Source organism: Anabrus simplex, chromosome 2, assembly GCF_040414725.1.
Source record: "Anabrus simplex isolate iqAnaSimp1 chromosome 2, ASM4041472v1, whole genome shotgun sequence".
Taxonomy (NCBI): Eukaryota; Metazoa; Arthropoda; class Insecta; order Orthoptera; family Tettigoniidae; genus Anabrus; species Anabrus simplex.
The window spans coordinates 771,386,529-771,411,216 of NC_090266.1; the positions used below are offsets into that span (position 1 = coordinate 771,386,529).

Below are 24,688 nucleotides of genomic sequence, written 5' to 3' on the forward strand. Positions count from 1 at the left end.
TTTTTCTAGCTGACTCCTGTAAAACCAGCCTTGCTTCTCTCTTTATTTCTGCTGATTCCTTATCCAATATACCCAAATTTTCCTTCAGAATTCCCACATTCTCCTCTAAGTTCACTATCTTATCATTCACACCACCAATTTCTTCTTTTATAAAAATTTTCAGGTCTTTCATCTCTCTTATTTGCGTGGTTCTCTGCTCCTGCAACATTTCTTTAATCTCCTCCCCCTTATTTGCTTCCATCACCACTTTCTTTATTTCTTCCAACTCCTCCCACCCAAATGGTCCCAAATTTGGACCTGGGTTCTTCTCTATTCCTCCCACCAGCAGCAACGTTGCTATCACCACCTCACACAACATGATTTCTAACAGTCCCTTTGCGTTACTTTTTTCTCTCCTTCCTTCCACTCCACACTTTCTCCAGCACCACCTTGCTCCTTCACAACATCCAATTCTCACCAGGTACTGCTGAGCCGTTACTCCCATCTCTTGTTCCTTTGATACGTCTGCACTCTACGCTGTCTCAGTCACTACTCTGATAACCTTCCAACAGTTCTCAATAGGATTGAGATCAGGGCTATTTCCAGGCTACTCTTAACACTCGAACCCAATTTTGTCTAAGGAAGGAATTTAACTGAAATGTAGAAATACGTGATATAATTAACCATGAATGTCATCTGCTTCGTGTTTGGTACAAATATTAATAATAGGAATCACCTTCGAAGCTCTGGAAACATGGAAACATCTCCAAACTGGTTTCTTATTGTTGGGATAAGCTTCCTTTCAAGGATGCTTATGTAGGCATTTGCGTTGACAGCGCCATTTATGAAGTTCAGATGACCTACTCCGTGACTGGAAATGCATCCCCAGACTGCCTGTCCTTGACTGTATGTGTTATACATAATGGCAAAAATTCTTCCCCTTTCCTTCGACGCACAAACACTTTTCCATCTGAGCCATGCACATTAAATTTGGACTTGTCTGAAAAAATTACTCTGTTCCATATCTCTGGTGTCCACATCGCATGTGCTTTTGCCCATTTTAGCCGTTGTTGTCACATTGTGTTGTTCCACATCTCTGGTGTCCACATCGCATGTGCTTTTGCCCATTTTAGGCGCTGTTGTCACGTTGTGTTGGTCAATAAATGCTTCTTTCTAGGACGATAGGCTCAGAGTCCAGCTTCCAGTAGTCTATTTCTTACAGTTCTACTGGTTACTGAGATGTCACACATTTCTTCCCAGTCTCGCTTTAGTTCAGTTGATGACAGGTGACGATCTTGAGCGAAAGCCCTGTCCTGTTTGGCAGTAGACGCACTTTATTGACCTCTACCTTTCTCATGATCAACATTTCCTTTCTCCCTGTATCGTAGAATGATTAAAACCTGTCTTAGAGGCTATCTCTCTGGTGCCGAGACCAACAGATGAATAAGCAAGTATAGCAGCTTTCTTTTCTGGCGTTAATTCAACTGACCTACCTATCATCTCACTGTAAAGTCTCAACTCAAAATGACTGTATAAACAATGGATTCATTGAAAAACAAACAACAACAACAATGAAGAGTTGTGTAATATTGGAAAAAAATGTGGGAAGAAGTCAAACTATCAAGGCAAGAATATGTCAACAATGTTTAACAACAATGGGACTGGTATTAACTGAAGCAAACAGCTGAAAAAGACAAAAAGACAAAGTAATGCATGGTGATGTAATAAATATTTCCACCACTGTACATTAAATTAATTCCACACAATCTCACTTGGGATATGGGTGCAATATCATGTACAGTATATCAATATGTCAATTTGAAAGAAAATGAAGTACCATTCTTGTTAAGCAAAATGATTTGGATTTCATCATACACTGTATCTTTATTAAATCCTCATTCCAGCTACCTAGGCTTGAGGTGGATTTTGTTTTAAAAAAACAAAGATCTCAAAATGTTGTAATCCTTCAACTGCAGATAACTACTGATCTACAGAAATAAAGAGATGACTGGCATACTGGCAGTAGTGATAAGGGCCAAACAAAGTCAGCACTACTCTTCCTATTTAAAAAGAATCTGCAAGAACTTCTCATATAGATTAGTTTATTTCTACATATAGAAATATTCTTGCCTTCATAAGCTATACTGTTGGGAATTTTTTTAATAGAAAATATGTTTGACACACATTAAAATAGCTATATTTATTTGTATAAAAGATAGAAATGGTGAGTATGATTTTAATGATTTTAACCAAATATATTTTTATAAATGGAATGCCTACAGTCTACATGCTTACCTATTTTTAGTGACAATGTAACCCAATAGCTAAAGCAAACATTCAAAATAACATTTGATCTTCAATTTGTTTTCATCTTACAGCACGATCGTAATTTCATCCATCGCGACATCAAGGCAGAGAATGTCTTCTTTGCAGCTCCTGGCCTGGTAAAACTAGGAGACTTTGGATTCAGCACAGAGATCTCTTCAGGTACTGCCAACTGAATCATAAGATAAAGATTAATGCAATTAGGTAGTGATATATACAATTTAACATTCTTAAAAAATCATACCCCATAAGAAACTTGCAAACGAACCTAATTTTAGTTAATCAGTAACTACACAGTTAAGAAAAATAGGGGAACATATATTTGAACGTATGCCATCCTCCACAAAACAATACCTCACACCCAAGTATTTTACAAACTAAACCTTTATTCTTTATCGTTGAAGTATACAAAAGAACATTGATGGATTCCTGTTCATTTCCAGAACACAAACAGAAATGTCCAAATAGGGGCGAAAACAAAGTGATAACAGTCCTCCAGGGGGATTTTTATCACAGTTAGAGAGTTCCAGTATAGTATATGTCCTCCACGAGCATTTATCACAGCTTGGCACCTACGTGGCATGCTCCGTATTAGTCGACAGAGGTCACATTGTGGTATCAGGTCCCATTCTTAAATGACAGCCTGTTCGAGGTTTTAGAGAGTCTGTGGTGGAACAGGACACCCACAAACACTTCTGTCAAGCCTATCCAACATATGTTCGATGGGATTAAGGTTGGGACTCACTGCTGGCCATTCCATCTCTCAAATGTCCAGTTCTCACAAAACAGCTCTGGTGATGCATGCTACATGAGCCCTGGCATTGCCGTGCATGAGTATGAATTCAGGCCAACACCGTATGCAGCAACCAACACATGCTGTAGCAGTATCTGCTCAATGTACCCCACAGCGGTAAGATTACCACGGACGACAACAAGATCCGTACGGCCATCAATACTGATGCCACCCCACACAATCACAGAACCTTGTCCAAATCAGTCGCCTTCCTGGACAACATTTGGCATTTACTGCTCATCACAGCGTCTCTAACATGTTGATGTACATCATGCTGTGTCAGGGAAATCTGGACTCGTCTGCGAACAACACAGGTCTCCATTGGCGAAGTTGCCAGTTGACACGGGTACAGGCAAACAGAAGGCGAATTGTGTGATGTTGCTGCGCTAAACGGGGCATTTGAACAGGATGTCTGGGTTGCAAGGACACTTCTCTTAACCTGTTCTTTACTGTCTGGTCAGACACCGTGACTCCAATGACCCTCCTGAGGTCTTGTTGCAGTTCTTTGGCAGTTGCTGAACGACGCCGCACTGCACAGATGGTCAGATATCGGTCATCCTGTGGGGTTGTCATGCATCCATGACCTTGTCCAACCCTCCTTGTGAACTGGCCTGTCTCATTGTAGTGGTTCCACAAGCATTGAATAACTGACGGAGAGACATTGAGATCTACAGCAACACAACAAAAAGTCCATCCTTCCTAGATCAAAGTGAAGGCCCTCGTGACTTGAACCTCGTTAAGATGTCTCATGGGATGTGCTGGTTTACGTATGTGCTCAAATGACCGCAGACACGGACGTACCGCTATTCACTTTGTTTTGAGGGTTCACCGACATTTTAATGCATGGCTACACCTACAATTGTAGCATAACTTCGATTTGACATATCCTGAGTAGCTAAGGTCTCAAGGTATGCTGTACAACCATTGGAACCCCATCTACCAAATTAACGTTCATATACCAGACATTACAAAACATGTTCCCCTAATTTTTTTGAACTGTCTATACCCATCACATTGCATAGGAAGGTCCATTTGTCAGTGACACGGAGAAAAGTGATAAAAAGTTTTGTATCATTGACAACCAGGCAAAGTGCTCTTGTATGTTTTCCTCGTCATGACCAATACACACTATACAAACAAAAAAAAAATCTGTTCATTTTGTACATGTTCATACATCCATGATACGCAAACATTTTGAAATGAAAACAGACACATAATGAAAACACACCTCCTTCTTTGCAAAAGTAAAGAATTGAAATGAAAGCGCTCATTGGACACTCAATACATCATGTCATTGTGCAACGTGTCGTAAACAAAGTGATCCCCGGTCAAACACCAAAATGGCTACATGGTAATTATGCATCTTAGCAAAGAGTATTGCCAACCCTCGCACTGGATAACAGCTTCAAAATGCCTTCTTATGCTCCTGACAAGGTTAGCCACATTCAGTTGAGGCATATGTCCCCTCTCTTTCAAAATGGAGTCTTCAAGGGCTTTTGTTGTTTGGTGTGATGGATTTTTCACTTGAATGCATTGCTCCAGTTGCTTCCAGACTTGTTTGATCGGATTTAAGTCGAGACATCTCTCCTGTTGCATGTGGTGCTATTGCAGGAATCTGCTAATGATGTTGACATAATGCGCTCTAGCATTATCACGCAGGAATACTGCAGTTTCTCAAAGTTGCTTCATGTGAGGAATCACAACTGACACTACGATCTCATCAATGTACTGTCAAGCAGTTAAGGATCCATTGTGAATGATCAGAAGATCCGTTTTAATGTCAAGACTTACGCCTGCCCGTGCCGTAACGGGTCTACCTCCATAAGCAATGACAGATTGTATAGATATAGGATTAAATCCTCCCTAAGTCTTCTCCAGAATTGCAGCTGACCATCTGAATGAAATAACACAAAACAGGATTCACCCAAAAACAGCACAGGACACCAGTGCAGATGATCTCTAGCAAACTACAGTCTCCTGGCATGATGTCGTCTGTAAAATGCAGATACTTTAACTGGTCGTCAGTATCTTAAACTGGTTTTTCGAAGCCCGTTTGTTACTTTTTGGTCACTAACTCCAATTCCAGGAGCCTGATGTAGGTCCACGTGTAGTTCCTGTGCTGTAACAAAATGAGCCTGTCCTTGGGCTATTTTCTTTAGCAGCTCATGAAAACATTTCCACACATACCAAATTATATTCTGAGCAAGCCCTAGCATTCGAGAAACGTATCTTTGCGAGTAGTCTCCTTGAAGCAGTATCAGTGCAGAAGTGGCTTCATTCGACGACAACAGCTTCGCCCCGTTGCCTACCTCTGTCCACATTATCAGCCATGATTTGTAAACCCTACACTCCACATATACCAACCTTCACACAAACTTGGAATCGAGGCACTTGTACCTTTCATCAGACTCTAACACTTCCCACATATCTGGCTGACATTAGAGTCCTCTGTTAGGTTAACAGGACATGTTATTGCTCTAATAGTCCAATTTGTACAATGTAGTTAGGAAATCTAAAGATGTGACAAAATATGCTTTTTTTTTTTTGAGCAATGTAATTGACTGATGCATAAGTCTGCAGTGTTTGGATATAAGTCAGTGCCAATGAGATAGCTATGAGCTTGTTCGTCAGTTGTCATCTGGAATGTCATTGTTGTGCTTGTGGATACGGTTTGAATTGAGTTGCTCTGGTAAAGGTGAGGTGAAGGAGAACTGTCAAAGTGAGTGTTTGTTTGTTTGTTTGTTTGTTTGTTTGTTTGTTTGTTTGTTTGTTTGTTTGTTTGTTTGTTTGTTTGTTTGTTGTTTTGTTTTGTTTTGTTTTGTTTGTTTGTTTGTTTGTTTGTTTGTTTGTTTGTTTGTTTGTTTGTTTGTTTGTTTGTTTGTTTGTTTGTTTGTTTGTTTGTTTGTTTGTTTGTTTGTTTGTTTTGTTTTGTTTTGTTTTGTTTTGTTTTGTTTTATTTGTACAGTGGCAAAGTTAGGGCTCGAGGCCCTCTCTTACACTTAACCACATACTAATCAAAATTTTAAATAAAATACTAAAATAATTAAAAGAGTTAAAACTACATAAATTAATAGAATTAAAAATGAATTTAAATAAATTACTAATTAATATTAAAAACTCTTAAAACTGACTAATCCTCAGGCACGCACACATTCGTATTGCAACCATTCAGTCAGCCGTCCTCAGCAGGTAGTCTCAGCAGGTGACCTTAAATCTTGACAAGGAGCTAGTTTCTCTGACCTGATCTGGCAGAGAATTCCATAATCTGGTGCCGGTCACCCAAATTATTTATTAATTTTATTTGTGTGGTGCACTGGAAGAGAAAGGATCTCAAACACGTATTTAAGTTGTGAAATGATGATAAAAAGGTGAATTTAGAAGAAATATACAGTGGCTGATTTTCAGCTAACACTCTAAACACCATCGTTAAAATGTGTAGCTGCCGATTTTTATCAGGCTTCAGCCATGAGAGAACCTGATAATATGGGGTGATATAAACATTGTACCAGATATTGCAAATAAATCACAGGCAGGAATTCAGTGCTCGTTGAAGTTTAAATGTTTCTTCTCTCGTCATGCCAACTAAAACAATTTCACAATAATCAAGAATAGGGAGAACTAGTGTCTATATTAGTTTGAACTTTAGCTCAAATGGAAATACATCCCCCTGCCGTTTAAGAGGGTGAAGCACTCCAAAAAATTTTTTACAGGTTTCTTTTGTGTGATCAGACCAATCGAGTGTTTCGTTCATAACTACACAGAGATTTTTAACCATTTTACTGTAGGGAATAATGTTACCATTCAGTAGGATAGGCGGGATTGTGACATTGTTTGAGCAGCTCAGTAATTTACGTGATCCAATTATGATTGCCTGAGAATTTGTGGAGTTAAGTATAAGAGAATTTTGTTGTGCTTATATACTGAGTTGTTGGAGGTCATTGTTAATATCTTGTATTGTTTCACCTAAGTCTGAAGTCTTGCAGTGTCGATAAATTTGAAGATCATCAGCATAGAGGTGGTGTGTGTTATTTCCTATCACAGATGGTAAGTCATTGACATAAATACAGAAAAGTAAGGGCCCTAGAATACTGCCCTGTAGGGCACCACTAGGTTTCATTTTTCATTTAGAGACCTTGTCATTTACTGTTATACGCTGTTGACGGTTGCTCAAATAAGAACTAAAAAACTTAAGCGCAGCCAGGTCGAAATTTACCAGTTCCATTTTCTTTATCATAGTCTGAATTTCTATAGTGTCAAAGGCACTACTGAAGTCAGAAAGGATAAGTATAGTGAGCAGTCGTTAGTCCATAGCATTTCTAATGTCTTCAGTAACCTTCAAAAGTGCTATCATGGTACTGTAACAGTTCTTAAATCCAGATTGCATAGGGTCCAAAAGAGCATTTTTATTTGGGTATTCCAGAACTTGCTCGTATAATAAACGTTCAAAAGCTTTAGAAAGCACAGGGAGTATGGACACAGGATGATAGTCAGAGGGTGATTGTGGGTCTAAACTTTTAGGTACCAGTATTATGCTTGTTGTTTTAACCTTTTCATTGCTGAAATAAATTCTCTTTTGTAAAAGCCCTGTGCTGAATTATTTTTAATAATTAACTTCAATACACAAAAGTCGGAAATAAGATGGGAAAAACCAGAGGGTTCTTGCCTGCTTGTCATATATTTTTATACTATATATGGAAGGTCCTAAACTGATTTTTCTAACACAAAATGCATTAAAAATTCCTATACATCTTGGTTTGATATCAAAATAAAAAAATGGTCCAGACCAGTTAATCAAGGGTTGTACAAAACTGGTAATTCCAAAACTGTGGGTAGCCTACATTTTTTCAAATCGCATATCTTCTTTGGAAGTGTTCTTTCGCATGAAACAAGTTCATCTCTTTCAGTACCTTACTAGGGTATCGTAGTTTCCGAAGCAGGGGTGTACACAGAGTCCAACGTCGCATTTTTCACACATATATCTACTTTCTTTCCTCTTTTTCTCATCAAGCGTGGTGTTTGAACACACATGGCAGTACCTGGCAGGAAATCTCTTCTTCGGAGTGGGTGGTACAGGGGAAGGAAAATGTCTCTCTGTCAGTCTAAGCGGTTTGTCCCCGGCTGGTTGGACAACTTCTGCACTTCCATTATAATCAGTGAAATCACTATCATCATTATTCTTGAAATCACTAAAATTGGAATATTCGTCTTCCGATTCTAATGTGGATAGCACTCTTACAACCTCGGATTCGGTAAGATCGCGCGCTTTACTGGCGGTCGACATATTGTAGCTTACTCATCCCTGACGCGGGCCTCACTGCCAGCTTGCACGCCAGGCATAACGCGGAGCAGCTCGTAAAGCAGAGTGTCGTATTTATCTCAATAACTCATGAATGAATCAACAGATTGTCATTTCGTAAGTTCCTATCTACTGCAGAGAGATGCGTGTATCCGCCCACGGACTTGGAATGTCTTCTTATGTCAACATTGGGAGTATTGCATTGATAAAGTCAGAAGAATGTCACGCTCGCAATATTATGGGCTCAGCAGAGCAGCGGTCACTCTCTGCGCTCGCAATATTGCGCAGCAATGTAAAGGTTAAGGGGCCTAACATCGAAGACTGGTATTATACTGGCTGTTTTCCAGACAGTAGGGAAAGTTCCGTTTATTAAACAGTAATTAAGTATGTGCATCAGTATAGGCAGGACAGCACCCATAATGTTATGTATAAAAATAATAGGAATATCATCTGCACCTGTAGCCTTTGATTTAATTGAGTACAAAGCCTTTTTAACCTGATTTTCTGTGACACTGTGAAATGTGAATGGTGGATTGGCTGGAGGGGAGGGCAGTGAGTCGGTGCAGTTAATTGGAGTAGGTTGATTATTTATTCTACTAAAGTAATCGTTCAGTTCGTCCAGTGGAAGGTCAAGATGTGCCTGTCTCTTTTGATGTTTTCCTATTCCCAGAGTTCTAAGTTGGTCCCATGCGCGATTAGAATTTAAGCTGTTAGCTAAATTCCGGAAATATCTACATTTATGTTATTTCTAATCAACTGCTTTGTGTGTATTCTTAAGATGCGGTAAGATTTGAAGTACCAAGTGGAGAAGAACAAAACTGACATATTCCACTGTTTGAGTTTAACAGAAGACCAAAACCAACTGAGGTGATTCGAACCATTTGCTCTGTATGTGGGGATGATGTTGTTGGGCAGAGTACGGCACAACTTAAAAACGGGGTGACTTTGACCTGAAAGACAATCCATGTTCGGGAAGACCATCGGCCTTTGATGAAGACCATCTCAACGATTCAATTCATGATGACCCGCGACAGTCAACCCAAGAATTAGGATATGTAATGAGCTGTAGTCAAACATGGCGTGACATTTGCACTCCATGGGAAAGGTTCAGGAATGGGAGTAGTGGGTACAGAATGATTTAAGGGCAAACAATGAACAGCAGCACTTAACTATTTGTGGCATCTTTGCTTGAACCTTAACCTTAACGGTTACCTCATAAACAGAATCAAATTTTCTTTGCCAGGATTATTATGGGTAACAAGAAATTATGCCTTACGTGAACATCAAAAAATGAAAGGAATAGGTGGGCCTTAAAAGAAGACCTGCCTATGTTCAAGAGCTAGTGCCCAACCATAAAAGGTCATATTGTGCTTCTGGTGGGGCAAGGAGGGTTTCGTGTTCAGGGAGTTGCTCCCCAGAAATGTAACCACCACTGCTGCCATTAATTGCCAACAACTGAGATGCCTTGCGGCTGCAATGCAAGAATGCCATTTGGGACATCAAGTGTTGCTATTGCACGACACTGCACACCCACTTGCCACTAAATTGGCAAAAGCAGTTACCCCCTTATTCTCTCGATCTTGCCCCCTCCTATTTTCACCTCTTCCATTTTTATCAAACAGTATGCAAGGACGCTCTCTTCATGATGAAAATTATCTTCGAACTTGGCTTGTCGAATTCTTTACCTCCAAACTAGATTTTTTCAGGCATGGAATTGAAAACTTGCTCCAACATTGGCAGGAAGTCTTCAGTAATGCAGGATGTTATATTACAGATAGTTGTTGTTGTTGTTGTTGTTGTTGACACTAGAGAGTAGTTTGTATCCCAATTGTATCCCATTATCCCAAATGTGCAACAATTAAATGTGTAATAAGGTTAACATGTCTCGTGACAACTAAAATGCTACAGACTTACGCATCAAACCAATATTTATCTTTCTATATGTGGAAGAGTTCAAAAGTGCTTAGGATATTCTGTTCGACAATTAAAGTGTTCTCCCAACCTGTACAGACATTATCACCAACATATATCCTTGGTAGAATACAAGTTAAGACAGAATGATTTCTACTTGTGAAACCAGTAAGCATTGAGAATAGAAACGATGTTGGTCAATGATATTGGTTAATTCATATTATAGACCTTAAAAGTGCAAAATTAAGATGGAGCATTTAGAAATTACTTACTTCATGTTTTTATATGTAGTTTGAGCAACCATAATCATGAAAAAGAATTATAACTGTTCACTTAGTTTAAAATTAATAATTTACAGTATAGTAAATATGTTCTGACTTTCAACAGGTAATAAATTACTGTATATCACTTCCACTTACCCATTGTTATATACCATGCCGTAAGTCAGCTGATAAGCTCTGTGTGGTTAAAGCTACCAGCCTGCTTCACAAGAACTTTTTTTAACCAGATCCACTAACGAAACAACTCAAAATAGTTGATTTCTCCTGGCAGAAACACACATGTAAATACAGTTAGAGCATTTGAACTAAGAACCAGCCGTGCAGTGTTTTTCCTGATGGTGAGTGCGATAGCCGTTACTGTGTGCCAGCAGAGTTCAGTGGTGCTGAAGCAACCATACAACAGTATCATGAGCTATTATAAGAAGTTTCTTACTTGCCAAGGTTCTGAAAGGAGATGATGAAACTGCCAGCCTTCATTGTCCACACACTTTTGGCACCTCTTTAACAAACTATAAAGGAGGCATAGCTAATTCTGCAGTAACTGAAATATAACTCTGAGGTGGCTTTTCCTCAGCATGAGGAGAATCAGATGGCTCCTCAACTGTAATCACGTAGGCTGAGTGGACCTTGAACCAGCCCTCAGATACAGGTACAAATCCCTGACCTGGCCGGGAATCAAATCCAGGGCCTCCTGGTAGGAGGCAGGCACACTATCCCTACACTGAGGGGCCAGTACCACGAAGGATAGAGAAGTTATTTTATGCATACTTGATTAATTCATTATATTCACTCATGCACTGCATGCAGCTTTTCAGAATCAGCTTATAAGTCCCACTAACTACTTTTGCAGTTTTTGGAGACACCGAGATATCAGAATTTTGTCCTGAAGGAGTTCTGGTACGTGCCTGTAAATCTACTGACTCTAGGCTGGTGTATTTGAATACCTTCAAATACCACTGGACTAAGCCATCCAACTTGGAGTCAGAAGGACAGTGCTCCACCATGTCAGCTACTAAGCCTGGCTGAGGCTTGTTTATGCTCAATAGAACCTATTGTGTAGCCATGTACTGTAAAAAGTTTTTTTTTTTAATTCTAGCATAAATTATGATACGTTAATTTTATTCAATGGATACTTTGATAATATTAGCACATTTAGTAATGTCTTAATAACTGTGATAACCGTCTGCAGTGCACAAGTAAAATTTCAAAATAAGACCTGATTTCACCTTAAAAGTGTAGCGTTAACATGTACATTTCTTCAAACATCGAGTGGGTATGAGAAATTCCGACTGGTAGCTAGAAATGTTGATGTTTCCTATTTTGCATATTCCTGTATTTTTGTTTTCATTTAAGTAGTCATGAAGCTGTCCTTATAATCATATAACCGTTGATGGTGCTATTTGGGGATACAACTAGCCTTTTTGATGATGTCCTAACAAACATAAATACATACATATCAGCATTATAAATGGTTATGTCTTTCAGTGTTCAGTCTGCAAGTCTCTGTGAATGAACTAAGCAACTCTGGAATTCACTATGTTACTATATTCAATGTTCGATAATTCAGTTAATAAATTACTTATCCACAATGCTATTCACTTCCCTTTTCCCTCAGTTTACAAGATTACTTCTGAGGTTTTTCTGCCAGATTATTTACAAAGTTACCACTAACAAATAAAGAAAAATTTTATGCGTACAGTTAATGGCAATGTTATTTATTCTCAGACTAGTTCTTCCACAAAAGAACAAACAAACAAGTAATTGAAGCTTCCAACAAGCTACTTCAAGGTATGAACATTTGAATCTGTGCACTTCATTTTTTCTATAAACAGAAGAAAATGTCATGAATCCTTATTGGTAAGTGCAGAACACACAGTAAGTATACAGGGTGAATCAGGTTTTCTTGTCAGTTTACGTTTATTCAGTACAAAAATTTCATCCTAACAAGGAAACATCTCCTCTTTCATTAAGGCCTATGTATAATTAATTTTGTAGTCATATTTTAAAAGACGTGATGGCCCTTGGGCTGGTATACAGTTTATTTCCGTAATTGAGGTATGGATAGCTTCTTGATATCACCAGAAGTTGCAAGGATATCTCAAAAAGGAAGTGCCCTTTGAAATGATTCTGAAGTACAGGTATGCAGATGTCTTTCACCTTTTCCTAATGCATCGTGCATAATCTTCTTGCTGGAAGTCGTTATTGGTGTATAGGTCTCGTATGCAATGAGTTACACCATAGTGAATACATAGTAACATGTCCGTTCTTTTTTTTTTTTAACAATTGGCTTTACGTCACACTGACACAGATAGGTCTTATGGCAATGATGGGACAGGAAAGGGGTAGGTCTCATATGCAATGAGTTACACCATAGTAAATACATCGTAACATGTCCGTTCTTTCTATTTTTTTTAACAATTGGCTTTACATCACACTGACATAGATAGGTCTTATGGCGATGATGGGACAGGAAAGGGGTAGGTCTTGTATGCAATGAGTTACACCATAGTGAATACATCGTAACATGTCCGTTCTTTCTTTTTTTTAATAATTGGCTTTACGTCACACTGACACAGATAGGTCTTATGGCGATGATGGGACAGGAAAGGGGTAGGAGAGGGAAGGAAGCGGCCGTGGCCGTAATTAATATTCTGAACGTGGTGCTGGTAAAACCAGATGAGCTCTATAAAGAAACTGAAGTAATAGATGATATTAGTGATCACATGATCACAAAGCTGTTTCTGTAGTAATTAAAAATAAATGTGATAGAAACAACATAAAAGTAGGGCTATTAGGTAGTAGCGTATGGCTGATAAGACAGGCGTAAGGGAGTTTTTGAAAAGTAATTATGATCGATGGAATACAGTAAATAAAAATGTAAATAGACTGTGGGATGCATTTAAAGAAGGTGCAGGTTCAAAAGAAATAGAGATAGAAATGACTGTGGAAGTAAGGAGAAATTGAAGGAACTTACTAGGAAATTGAATCTAGCAAAGAACTCAGCTAAGGATAACATATGGCAAGCATAATTGGCAGTCATACAAATTTTAGTGAAAAATGGAAAGATATGAATAGGTACTTTAAGGCAGAAACAAGTTCCAAAAAGGACATTCCAGGAATCATTAATGAACAAGGAGAGAGTGTATGCGAGGATATACAGAAGGCAGAAGTATTCAGTCAGCAGTATGTAAAGATTGTTGGTTACAAGGATAATACTAATATTAACAAAGTATTGAAATTTAACTATGATAACAAAGACATTTACAACAAGATAAAAAATTAAAAAGTAGAAAAGCAGCTGGAGTTGATAAGATTCCTGGGAATATACTAAAGACAATGGATTGGGATATAATACCATATCTGAAGTATTTGTCAGATTACTCTTTGCATGAAGAAGCTATACCAAATGAATTGAGAGTTGCTGTAGTAGCTCCTATGTATAAAGGAAAGGATGATAAACATAAAGCTAAAAATTACAGGCTGGTCAGTTTGACATGTGTTATATGTAAGCATTGGAAAAGCATTATTTCTGATTATATTGGACATGTTTGCAAAACCAATAACTGGTTCGATACAAGGCAGTTCATATCTAGAAAAGGTTATTCCACTGAAGCTCAACTTGTAGAATTCCAGCGAGATATAGCAGATATCTTAGATTTGGGAGGTCCAAAGGACTGCACTGCAATTGACCCGAGGCATTTTATACGGTAGATCATGGGAGACTACAGGCAAAAATGAGTGCAATTTGACAACACAAAGGAGTGACTGAATGGGTGGCTATACTTTTAGAAAATAAAACTAAGAGAATTGAGTAGGTGAAGCATTATCTGATCATTAAGAGGGGAATTCTTCAAGGCAGTATTATTGGACCTTTATGTTTCCTTACATATGTAAATGATATGAGTGAAGATCTGCAATCAGAAATAAGGCTTTTTGTGGATGATGTTACACTCCAAAGGGTAATAACTATTTTAAAAAATTGTGAGCAACTGCAAAAAGACCTCGACAATGTAGTGAGATGGACAGCAGCCAATGGTATGACGATAAACGGGGTTAGAAATCAGGTTGAGTTTCACTGATAGGAAGAGTCCACTCAGTTTTGCGAGTGGCTTTACGTCGCACCAACAGAGATACGTCTTATGGCAATGATGGGACAGGAAAGGCCTAGGAGTTGGAAGGAAGTGGCCGTAGCCCCATCATTTGCCTGGTGTGAAAATGGGAAACCATGGAAAACCATCTTCAGGGCTGCCGACAGTAGGATTCGAACCCAGTACCTCCCGGATGCAACCTCTTACTTTTATTTACTACATTGATGAGGTGGAAGTTCCTTATGAGGATCACTGTAAGTACCTAGGTGTTAATACAGGGTAAGATCTTCATTGGGGTAATCACATATACAGGATTTTAAATAAAGGGTACAGATCTCTGCACAAGGTCAGGAAGGTATTTAGAGGTTGTAGTAAGGATGTAAAGAAGAGGGAATATAAGTCTCTTGCTAGTTGGTTTATGTCACACCGACACAGATAGGTCTTATGGCGATGATGGGACAGGAAAGGGCTAGGAGTGGGAAGGAAGCGGCCGTGGCCTTAATTAAGGTACAGCCCCAGCATTTGCCTGGTGTGAAAATGGGAAACCATGGAAAACCATTTTCATATAAGTCTCTAGTAAGACCCCAACTAGAGTATGGCTTCAGTGTATGGGACCCTCATGAGGTTTACTTAATTCAAGAACTGGAAAAAATCCAAAGAAAAGCAGCTCGATTTTTCTGGGTGATTTCCGACAAAAAAGAATAGTGTTATGAAAATGTTGCAAAGTTTCGAAGAAAAACGAGGTGGTCGAAGTGGTATTTCCGAGCTCTCAATAGAGAGATGGCGTGGAATGACATTAGTAAACAAATACATTTGAGTGGTGTTTTTAAAAGGAGGAAAGATCACAATATGAAAATAAAGTTGGAATTAAGGTGGACGAATTGGGGCAAATATTTGTTTATAGGAAGAGGAGTTAGGGATTGGAATATTTTACCAAGGGAGATGTTCAATAAATTTCCAAATTCTTTGCAATTATTTAATAAAAGACTAGGTAAATAACAGAGAGGGAATCTGCCACCTGGCCAACTGCCCTAAATACAGATCAGTGGTGATTGATTGATTGATTGATTGATTGATTGATTGATTGATTGATTGATTGATTGATTGATTGATTGATTGATTGATTGATTGATTGATTGATTGATTGATTGATTGATTGATTGATTGATTGATTGATTGATTGATTGATTGATTGATTGATTGATTGATTGATTGATTGATTGATTGATTGATTGATTGATTGATTGATTGATTGATTGATTGATTGATTGATTGATTGATTGATTGATTGATTGATTGATTGATTGATTGATTGATTGATTGATTGATTGATTGATTGATTGATTGATTGATTGATTGATTGATTGATTGATTGATTGATTGATTGATTGATTGATTGATTGATTGATTGATTGATTGATTGATTGATTGATTGATTGATTGATTGATTGATTGATTGATTGATTGATTGATTGATTGATTGATTGATTGATTGATTGATTGATTGATTGATTGATTGATTGATTGATTGATTGATTGATTGATTGATTGATTGATTGATTGATTGATTGATTGATTGATTGATTGATTGATTGATTGATTGATTGATTGATTGATTGATTGATTGATTGATTGATTGATTGATTGATTGATTGATTGATTGATTGATTGATTGATTGATTGATTGATTGATTGATTGATTGATTGATTGATTGATTGATTGATTGATTGATTGATTGATTGATTGATTGATTGATTGATTGATTGATTGATTGATTGATTGAATAAGGGTAGAAAATTTCCAGGACAAGGAAATTAGACTGAAGTACATGGATATGATTAGTGAAAAGTTCCAAAAAATAGACATTAGGAAGGTTCAGGATATGGAAAGAGATTTGGCGGCATACAGGGATTCTGTAATAGAAAAGGCAAGGGAATACATAGGAACAACTGTGTGTAAAGATGGGAAAAAGCAAACACGTTGGTGGAATGATGAAGTGAGAGCAGCTTGTAAGCATAGAAATAAATCTCATCAGAAATGGCTCCAAACAGGGACTGGTGCAGAGAGGGAATTGTACATAAATGAATGGAACAGAGTGAAACAAAAGTTATTGAATCCAAGATGTCATGGGAAGATTTCAGTGAAAACGAATATGAAAAGGCTAGGTCTAGTGGCAGGGAAACCATTCTGGACAATACAAAGAATCCTAGAAAGGGAGGTAAAAAAGAAATAAATAGTATTTTGCATAAATCAGATGAACTCATAATAGATCCCAGGAAATCACTGGACAGGTGGAAGGAATATTTTGAAAATCTTCTCAACGCGAAAGGAAATATTTCTGGTGACGTTGTAAATAACCAAGTGGAATGGATGGTACATTAACTCCATTGTCATAAAGCAGCAGAAATAGATTAAATTAGACCTGAAGTGGTGAAATACAGTCAGAAGGCAGGGATGTAATGGCTTAACAGAGTAATATGATTAGCAAAGAATGTTAGTAAGGTACCTTCTGGTTGGGCGAAAGCAGTAATTGCACCTATCTGTAAGCAAGGGAACAGGAAGGATTGCAACAACTACTGAGGTATTTCATTTATCGGTATACCAAGCAAGGAGTTTATTGGTATTTTGGAAGGGACGCGGTGTGATCAGTGGTTGAGAGTAACTTGGATAAAAACAATGTGGTTTCAGACCACAAAAGGGCTGTCAGGATCAGATTTTCAGTATGCGCCAGGTATTTGAAAAATGCTACGAGAGGAATAGACAGTTTGTTTCGTAGATCTAGAGAAGGCATAGGACAGAGTACCGGTACCAAGGGAAAAGATGTTTGCCATACTGGGGGACTATGTGATTAAGGGTAGATTAATAAAAGCAGTCAAATGTACTGTATTTTGGTGACAAGTGGTCTGCAGTGAGAAATGATGGTCTTAAAGTAGTTGCTCAGAGAGATATTGAACACAGTTGCTGCTCTAAACCACTCCAGAACTTCAATATCACTGCAAACCCCGTCTACCATTCCTAGGTGGGATATGTGCCCTAATTGTGGATATAACAGAAGTGACAAGTTTCGTGCTGCTGCTGGTACTGTATGTCATTACTGTGCAAGAGTAGACCATTTTATAAAGTGTTGTAGGTTAAAAAAAAAAAAAAAAAAAAGAAAAGAAACCCAGTCAGTCTTTGGGATACAAGATAGCTTGCCTTAACAGGAAGAGAATGATTATCTCGGCGAATTGACAGTACTGGAATTGAACTGCAAGTCTTGGAAGCTAACCTTAAAAATAGTTGAACAGGAAGTAATGTTTAAGCTGGATACTGGTGCTGGTGTCACTGTTATAGGTACTGATTTTCTAACAAACATGGCCTTAAGTTAGTGAAAACTGATAGGAACTTGTACAGTGTCACTAAATCTCCTTTAAATATGGAAGGAGTGACCAGTTTCTTACTCAGGTATAAGGATATAAGGACAGGTATAAGATATAAAGACAGGCAGACCTTAGAATAAATTTATGTAGTTCAGAATCAAGCCTGTCCTTATTAGGCAGAGAGGTGCTGTCAAAATTAAACCTAGTCAACTTAAATATGGATGAAGTGGGACTGGATGTCATTAGGAGATTCCCTGGCATGTTTAATAACAATCTTGGCATGATGAAAAGAATGGAGTATAAAATCAGGCTGAGTAGCAAAGCTAAACCATTTGCTACAGCTGCACCCCGTCACGTGGCAATACCCTTAAGAGATGGAGTTAAAGCAGAGCTGGACAAGATGATTTTTTCTTTTATTTCTTTACAAGTTGCTTTACGTCGCACCGACACAGATAGGTCTTATTGTGACGATGTGACAGGAAGGGGCTAGGAGTGGGAAGGAGGTGGCCATGGCCTTAATTAAGGTACATTTGCTTGGTGTGAAAATGAGAAACCACGGAAAACCATCTTCAGGGCAGCCGACAGTTGGGTTCAAACCCACTATCTCCCAAATACCGGATACTGGCCACACTTAAGAGACTGCAGCTATCGAGCTCAGTAACAAGATAATTAAGTAGAGGAATCTACACCTTGGTATGCTCCTATGGTAGTGGTGCCACGCAACGACAGTAGGGAAAAGTGGTAGCTACCCTCAGTTGACTGGTTAAATGCCAAAGATGGGCCGGGGAATCGGTGTGGTAGCCAGGATGCTCAAAGGACATCGAGCACATTATAGCCACATTGTAAGTATATTTGGAAAACAGGCAGGAGCCCCATGCCAAACCCCTAATGGCTGGAGAATTGCCACAACGTCCGTGGCAGCAAGTCTCAGCGGACTTATTGAAACACAATTGCAAATGGTACCTGGTCATTCAAGGTTATTACTTGCATTTCCTGGAGCTGGTGTACGTAGACTGTTTGATATCCCGAGCAGTTATAGCATGATTGAAAAATGTGTTCGCACATCATGGGGTGCCTCTAGTTCTCCGTTCAGGTGGAGGCAAAGAGTTTGTGACCGAGGAGTTCAAAAGATTTCCTGTATGATATGGGTTTACATGTGAAGTATCAAGCTCCAGATACCCTCCTGCTAATGAAGGTGCTGAGAAAGAGGTCGATATAGCGAAGAGGATTCTTTTGAAATGCAGTGACATCAACCTGGGTCTTCTCGAATTTAAGAACACTCCATTAGAATCAGGTCTTTCACCTGCCAAGCTGCTGTATGGTAGAAAGTTGCGATCAACTTTACCATTGGCAATGACTTTCTAACAGGTATCTCAGCAGAAGTTTAACCAATTTTGAAAGGATGACTTTAAAATAAAACTGCGGAGCAAACAAAATTTAATCAAAGGAATGGGGCGCGAATGCATCCACCTCTCCAAGACAGAGACAAGGTCTGGATTCGGGACATGCTGTATGGAACTGTTACTAGGATATTGGTGTTTCCCCGTTCATATATATAGGGAACTCAAAAAGGTAATTTTGTTACACGGAACAGACGATTCTTAGAGCTGGTGAGGCATGATCAGACGTCATCAACAACATTAGGTGACAGGGCAGCTTTTGATACATTAGAGGAAGATGAGCTTCTGTCCACAGCTGTTGAAGACCAACATGAAACACCAGAACCTTGGAATCAGGAGGCACCTAACCCAAGAATGAGAACGAGCATTAGAGTTCACAGACAAGATAATTAAGTAGGTCAGGTTTCAAGACTATGTACTTAATTGAACATATGTATATAATTCTATTGATTTATGATCTATTTATTCATTAACAAGAAAAGAGAGATGATGCGTTATGTAACCTCTTTGTATTTTCACCACTGAAAAACATTGTTATATATCTAAATCAGTCTTGTCAATACTATTAAAAATCTTATTTCTTATTTATTTCAATCACTATACACTGTACATGTTCAAGAACTTGACATGTTCTCTCATTCTGTGGTCCAAAAACCACCAAACACTTCTTGGACTTGTTAAATGTGAGGTGATGATATGTCAAGTCCAAGAAGTGTTTGGTGGTTTTGGGGCTGCTGTAGGAGAGAATGTGTAAAGTTCTTGAAACATGGACGGTGTTTAGTGACTGAAATAAATAAATAAACAATACATTATTTTAACAATATTGACAAGGCTGATTTAGATATATACTAATGTGTTTCAGTGGTGAATAGAATGAAGTCAATACAGACCATAACAAATTAAACCACAATGGTTAAGCTAATAAAAACCTCTTTGTATCAAGATATCGATTATGACAAATATCTGATTATTGTTGATGTTGGGTTATGTATAGAAGGGAATAAACCAGTTATGTTCATTAATGGATATGCTCAACATCACAGTAAAAGAGATGTTCGGGTGTTAGGAAGTAACTTGAATGTGAATTGGTGTTGTGGCAGGTGATCAACAACTGACCACGTTCTGCGGATCACCGCCTTACGCTGCTCCTGAACTCTTCAGAGATGAGTCCTATCTTGGCGCCCCTGTTGACATGTGGGCTGCTGGCGTGCTCCTGTACTTCATGGTCACTGGACAAATGCCTTTCAAGGCACAGACGGTAGCTTCCCTCAAAAAGTACATCATCGATGGCAACTATGCTGTTCCCAGCCATGTATCACCGAGCTGCAAGAAATTAATTGGTATGTACTTTCTTGTCTCCTCTCCTCTCTCAGAGATATCATTGCTACGTCGTCATATCAGGAGCACAATTAACATAAATAATTGGTTTCTAAAGGGAATTATTACACAAAAGGTGTAATATTATATACTTAAGCAAAATTTAGAGGTGGAAATGCATTGCATGGAAACAAATATGCCCGAGAACTAAATTAACATGACCAATGAAATGGAACTGGAGTCATTCCAGGGCAGCACACACAGTATTTTAACATGGAGCACGAGAATCCAATCTGGGGACCTGAGAGCATAACAGTAACCAAGAGCTGTATGGTTCCATTAACAAGGAATGGTACCATGGTTTCATCAGCCAATACTGTTAAATTCTTTATATGTTCTGTGGATCAAACAGTTCATTACCTGTTCTTTTATTTGCAGAAAACCATATTTAAAAGGCGAAATTATCTCCAAAGTAGTGCATACCATTACAGTGACATGATAGACTAAGACATGAGCTCAGCAGAATTATAAGTCACATCGCTGAAACACACACAACGAACAATAAGCACAATAACAAGCTCAGCACTGCAAAGCCTTAATACCCAAGGAAAGAAAACTTTCACAGAAATACAAAAGGATTTTTGTACACAGAAGGCCTCATCACAAAATTAAGAGAACACGACACACAGAACAACATTCTAATAAAATTAAGTTTCCATTGATTGCAAATGTTGAAAACATTCAAGCTCTTTTGGCCTTTTCAATCTTGAAATACCAGTGTTTCGCCCTAGTGTAGCAGTGGGTTCGTCAATTGGATTGCTACACCTTTCCAAGCCGTTGAGACAGTCTCTCCAGTTGTATATATGCCTGTCTTTGTCTATTATATCAAAATAAGTTCCCAAAAGGAAACTATAGTTTAATTTGATCAATTGCAAATGTTAAAAACAGTCAAGCTCTTTAGATATTCCTAATTGAAAAATTCCAAGTGTTTTACCCCAATGTAGCAGTGGGCATGCCAATTGGATTGCTACACTTTTCCAAGATGCTGGCAATGCCATTGACACACTACTGCAAGCCTCCTACGCAGACAATACAGTGACGATGAAATTAAATTATGGTTTCCTTCTGGGAACTTAATTTTTTATATAAAAGCCTTAGGCAAGCATTTATACAAGTGGAGGTACATACTTCTCCTACACTGTGCTACATAGAAGGCTTGCAGTGGTATCCAATGGCACACTAGTCAGTGATGATACACTAGGGAAATTATGTACCTCCAGTTATACAAATTAAGGACTGATTAAGTAACGTGAAGGAAAGAAGAGTATTGTGGTGATCATGTTTAATAACAGGTATTTGTATGGATTAGTGAAGATATTTAATAAACAAGGGATAGAAATTGCTTACAAAACAGATAATAATAATCAAATTCTGTTCAATTCGCACAGAATTGATAGAGTTAATAGATATAAAAAATCACGAATATATTGCTTAACATGTCAAGAGTCCAAAAGACAGTATATTGGACAATTGGGAAGGAGCTTGGAGATACGATATAAGGAACATTAAACGTGGTAAAGCACAGAAGGTTTTCGGCAATGGGTGAACACATGCAAGAGCACAATCATAAATCTACAAATGTGGAGAAAGATATGAGAGTATTACATATAGTTCAGAAAGGTAAACTTATGGATGTTATGGAAAAATTATGGATTTATTTAGCACAGAAGGAAAGAAACAATTTGAATGTGCCATTGGACGAGGAAAATGTACTATTTAAATTAACAAGAAAATACATAAGGAGGAAGAGAAGAAAGGAATAAATAGTCTGGAATATCATTATCCACGAGAGTCTAACCCTTCCCCAGTTAGTTTCCCCTCCCATTCAAATCAACTATGTCCACTAGCGCTCAGGTTCCCCTCTACCCGCTCTCCTCCCCGTTCACGCCATTTCAAGGTAGCAGGCTTATATTAGTTTTGAATCATGAGACAACCAATGGAAGTCAAGGGCAAGGTGCATGCACAAACTTCCAAAAATAGAGCAACTGACAGAGTGAGTCTGTCAAGTGTATATAGAAATATTCCTGTCGTAATCTCGCAATAGAGGGTTACTTACCGTACTTACTTACTTCTTTAATTCCATGTGGGAATTATATGAGGTGGGAATTATAGGAACATATAGGCCTGGAAGAGAGGAAAGAGACATGGAAATATTTGAGAAAATAATAGATTATACTCATAAAAACAATAATAATGATATGGTAATAATTAGGGGAGATCTAAACTTGCCTGAAGTTGAATGGAATGGAGCTGCAAGTGAAGCCCATGAACAGAAACTGGCAAATAAGTTAATTTGGGAGGGAGGATTTACACAAGTAGTACAAGAACCGACTCGTCTCAACAACTTGCTAGACGTATTCTTGGTTAAACCCTGGGAAATTGTTGATAAAACTGAGGTAATTGAAGGAATAGGTGACCATAAGGCTGTAATAATGGATGTAGGACTTGTACCAAAATTGCTTAATAAGAGGGTCACACAAGACAAGAAATTATACAGAAAAACTAAAGTTGATGAATTTGGGACTTACCTTAAATCACAATTCAGTTGTTGGATAAGTGAAGGGAGTAATGTGGATACACTTTGGGCTAAATTTAAAGGAATCATTTGGGAAGGAGAGGAGAGATTTGTACCTGTTAAGAAGGCTAAAATGACCTCAGACCCTGTTTATTATACAAGGGAAATAAGGAAATTAAAAAGAAAATGTAAAATAGTAAACAGGAAAATCAAAGAGAATAGAGAAACTAGAAAACAGCTAATGAGGGAACTGAATAGAGTGAAAAAGGAAGCAAAAGGGAAATATATGAATGGCATACTTCAAGAGGGTAATGACCACAAAGGGAAATGGAAAAAGATGTATTCATATATTAGGAAACAAAAAGGAAAAGGAATCCAAATTCCTACAATGGTGGGAGAAGGGGGTGAACACTATTCAACAGATACTGAGAAAGCAAATCTATTTAGTAAGGAATTCAGAGATTCAGTAGAAGATTGTCAGGAGTTGGAAACAGTAACAGAAGATAGAGAGGGAGAGACACATAGGGAAACAAGAAGCATCTCATTCAAAAATGAAGATATTTTCAGAGAAATCCAACTGCTTCAGCAAGGAAAAGCAGCAGGAAGTGATCAAATTACTGGGGAGGTATTAAAGACAATGGGGTGGTTCATAGTGCCTTATTTAAAATTTCTCTTTGACTATGTCATAAATAATAGTGTAATACCAAAAGAATGGAAGGAATCTATAATAATACCAATTTATAAAGGAAAGGGTGATAAAAGGAAACCAGAGAACCACAGACCAATCAGCCTGACCAGTATAGTTTGTAAAATACTGGAGAGTTTAATATCAAAGTACATCAGAGGGATATGTGAAGATAAAAATTGGTTCATGAGGAGCCAGTATGGATTTAGAAAGAAATTTTCTTGTGAGGCACAACTGGTGGGATTTCAGCAGGACATATCAGATCAGTTGGATTCAGGAGGCCAGTTAGATTGCATAGCCATAGATCTTTCCAAAGCCTTTGATAGAGTGGAACATGGAATATTATTAAAGAAATTGGAGGGAATAGGATTGGACGTGAGGGTTATACGTTGGATAAGAACATTTCTAAATTCAAGGGTTCAGAAAGTCAAAGTAGGAAATAATATATCACAGGAAAAGAAAGTTTGGAAGGGAATCGCACAGGGTAGTATAATTGGTCCGTTACTTTTCTTAATATACACAAATGATTTAGGGAACAATATAACATCAAAAATAAGATTGTATGCAGATGATATAATTGTTTATAGGGAAATAAATAACATTGAGGATTGTTCAGAATTACAAACGGACCTTGAAAGTATCCAACAGTGGGTTGAAGAAAATAATATGAAGGTTAAT

The 24,688-nt window shown here is 38.1% G+C and overlaps 1 protein-coding gene across 5 annotated transcripts in view; it reads left to right on the top strand.

Annotated features, from left to right (window-relative positions):
- Positions 1–24,688, top strand: part of LOC136863103 (serine/threonine-protein kinase NIM1) — a 789,590-nt gene that overhangs the window by 737,616 nt on the left and 27,286 nt on the right. For 4 of the 5 annotated variants that reach the window (XM_067139438.2, XM_067139439.2, XM_068225860.1 and 1 more), the window contains 2 exons: positions 2,358–2,466; positions 20,534–20,773. In XM_067139438.2, the coding sequence (XP_066995539.2) occupies positions 2,358–2,466; positions 20,534–20,773 (349 nt within the window). The remainder of the gene's footprint in view (positions 1–2,357; positions 2,467–20,533; positions 20,774–24,688) is intronic. The other variant, XM_067139441.2, reaches the window with a different exon arrangement.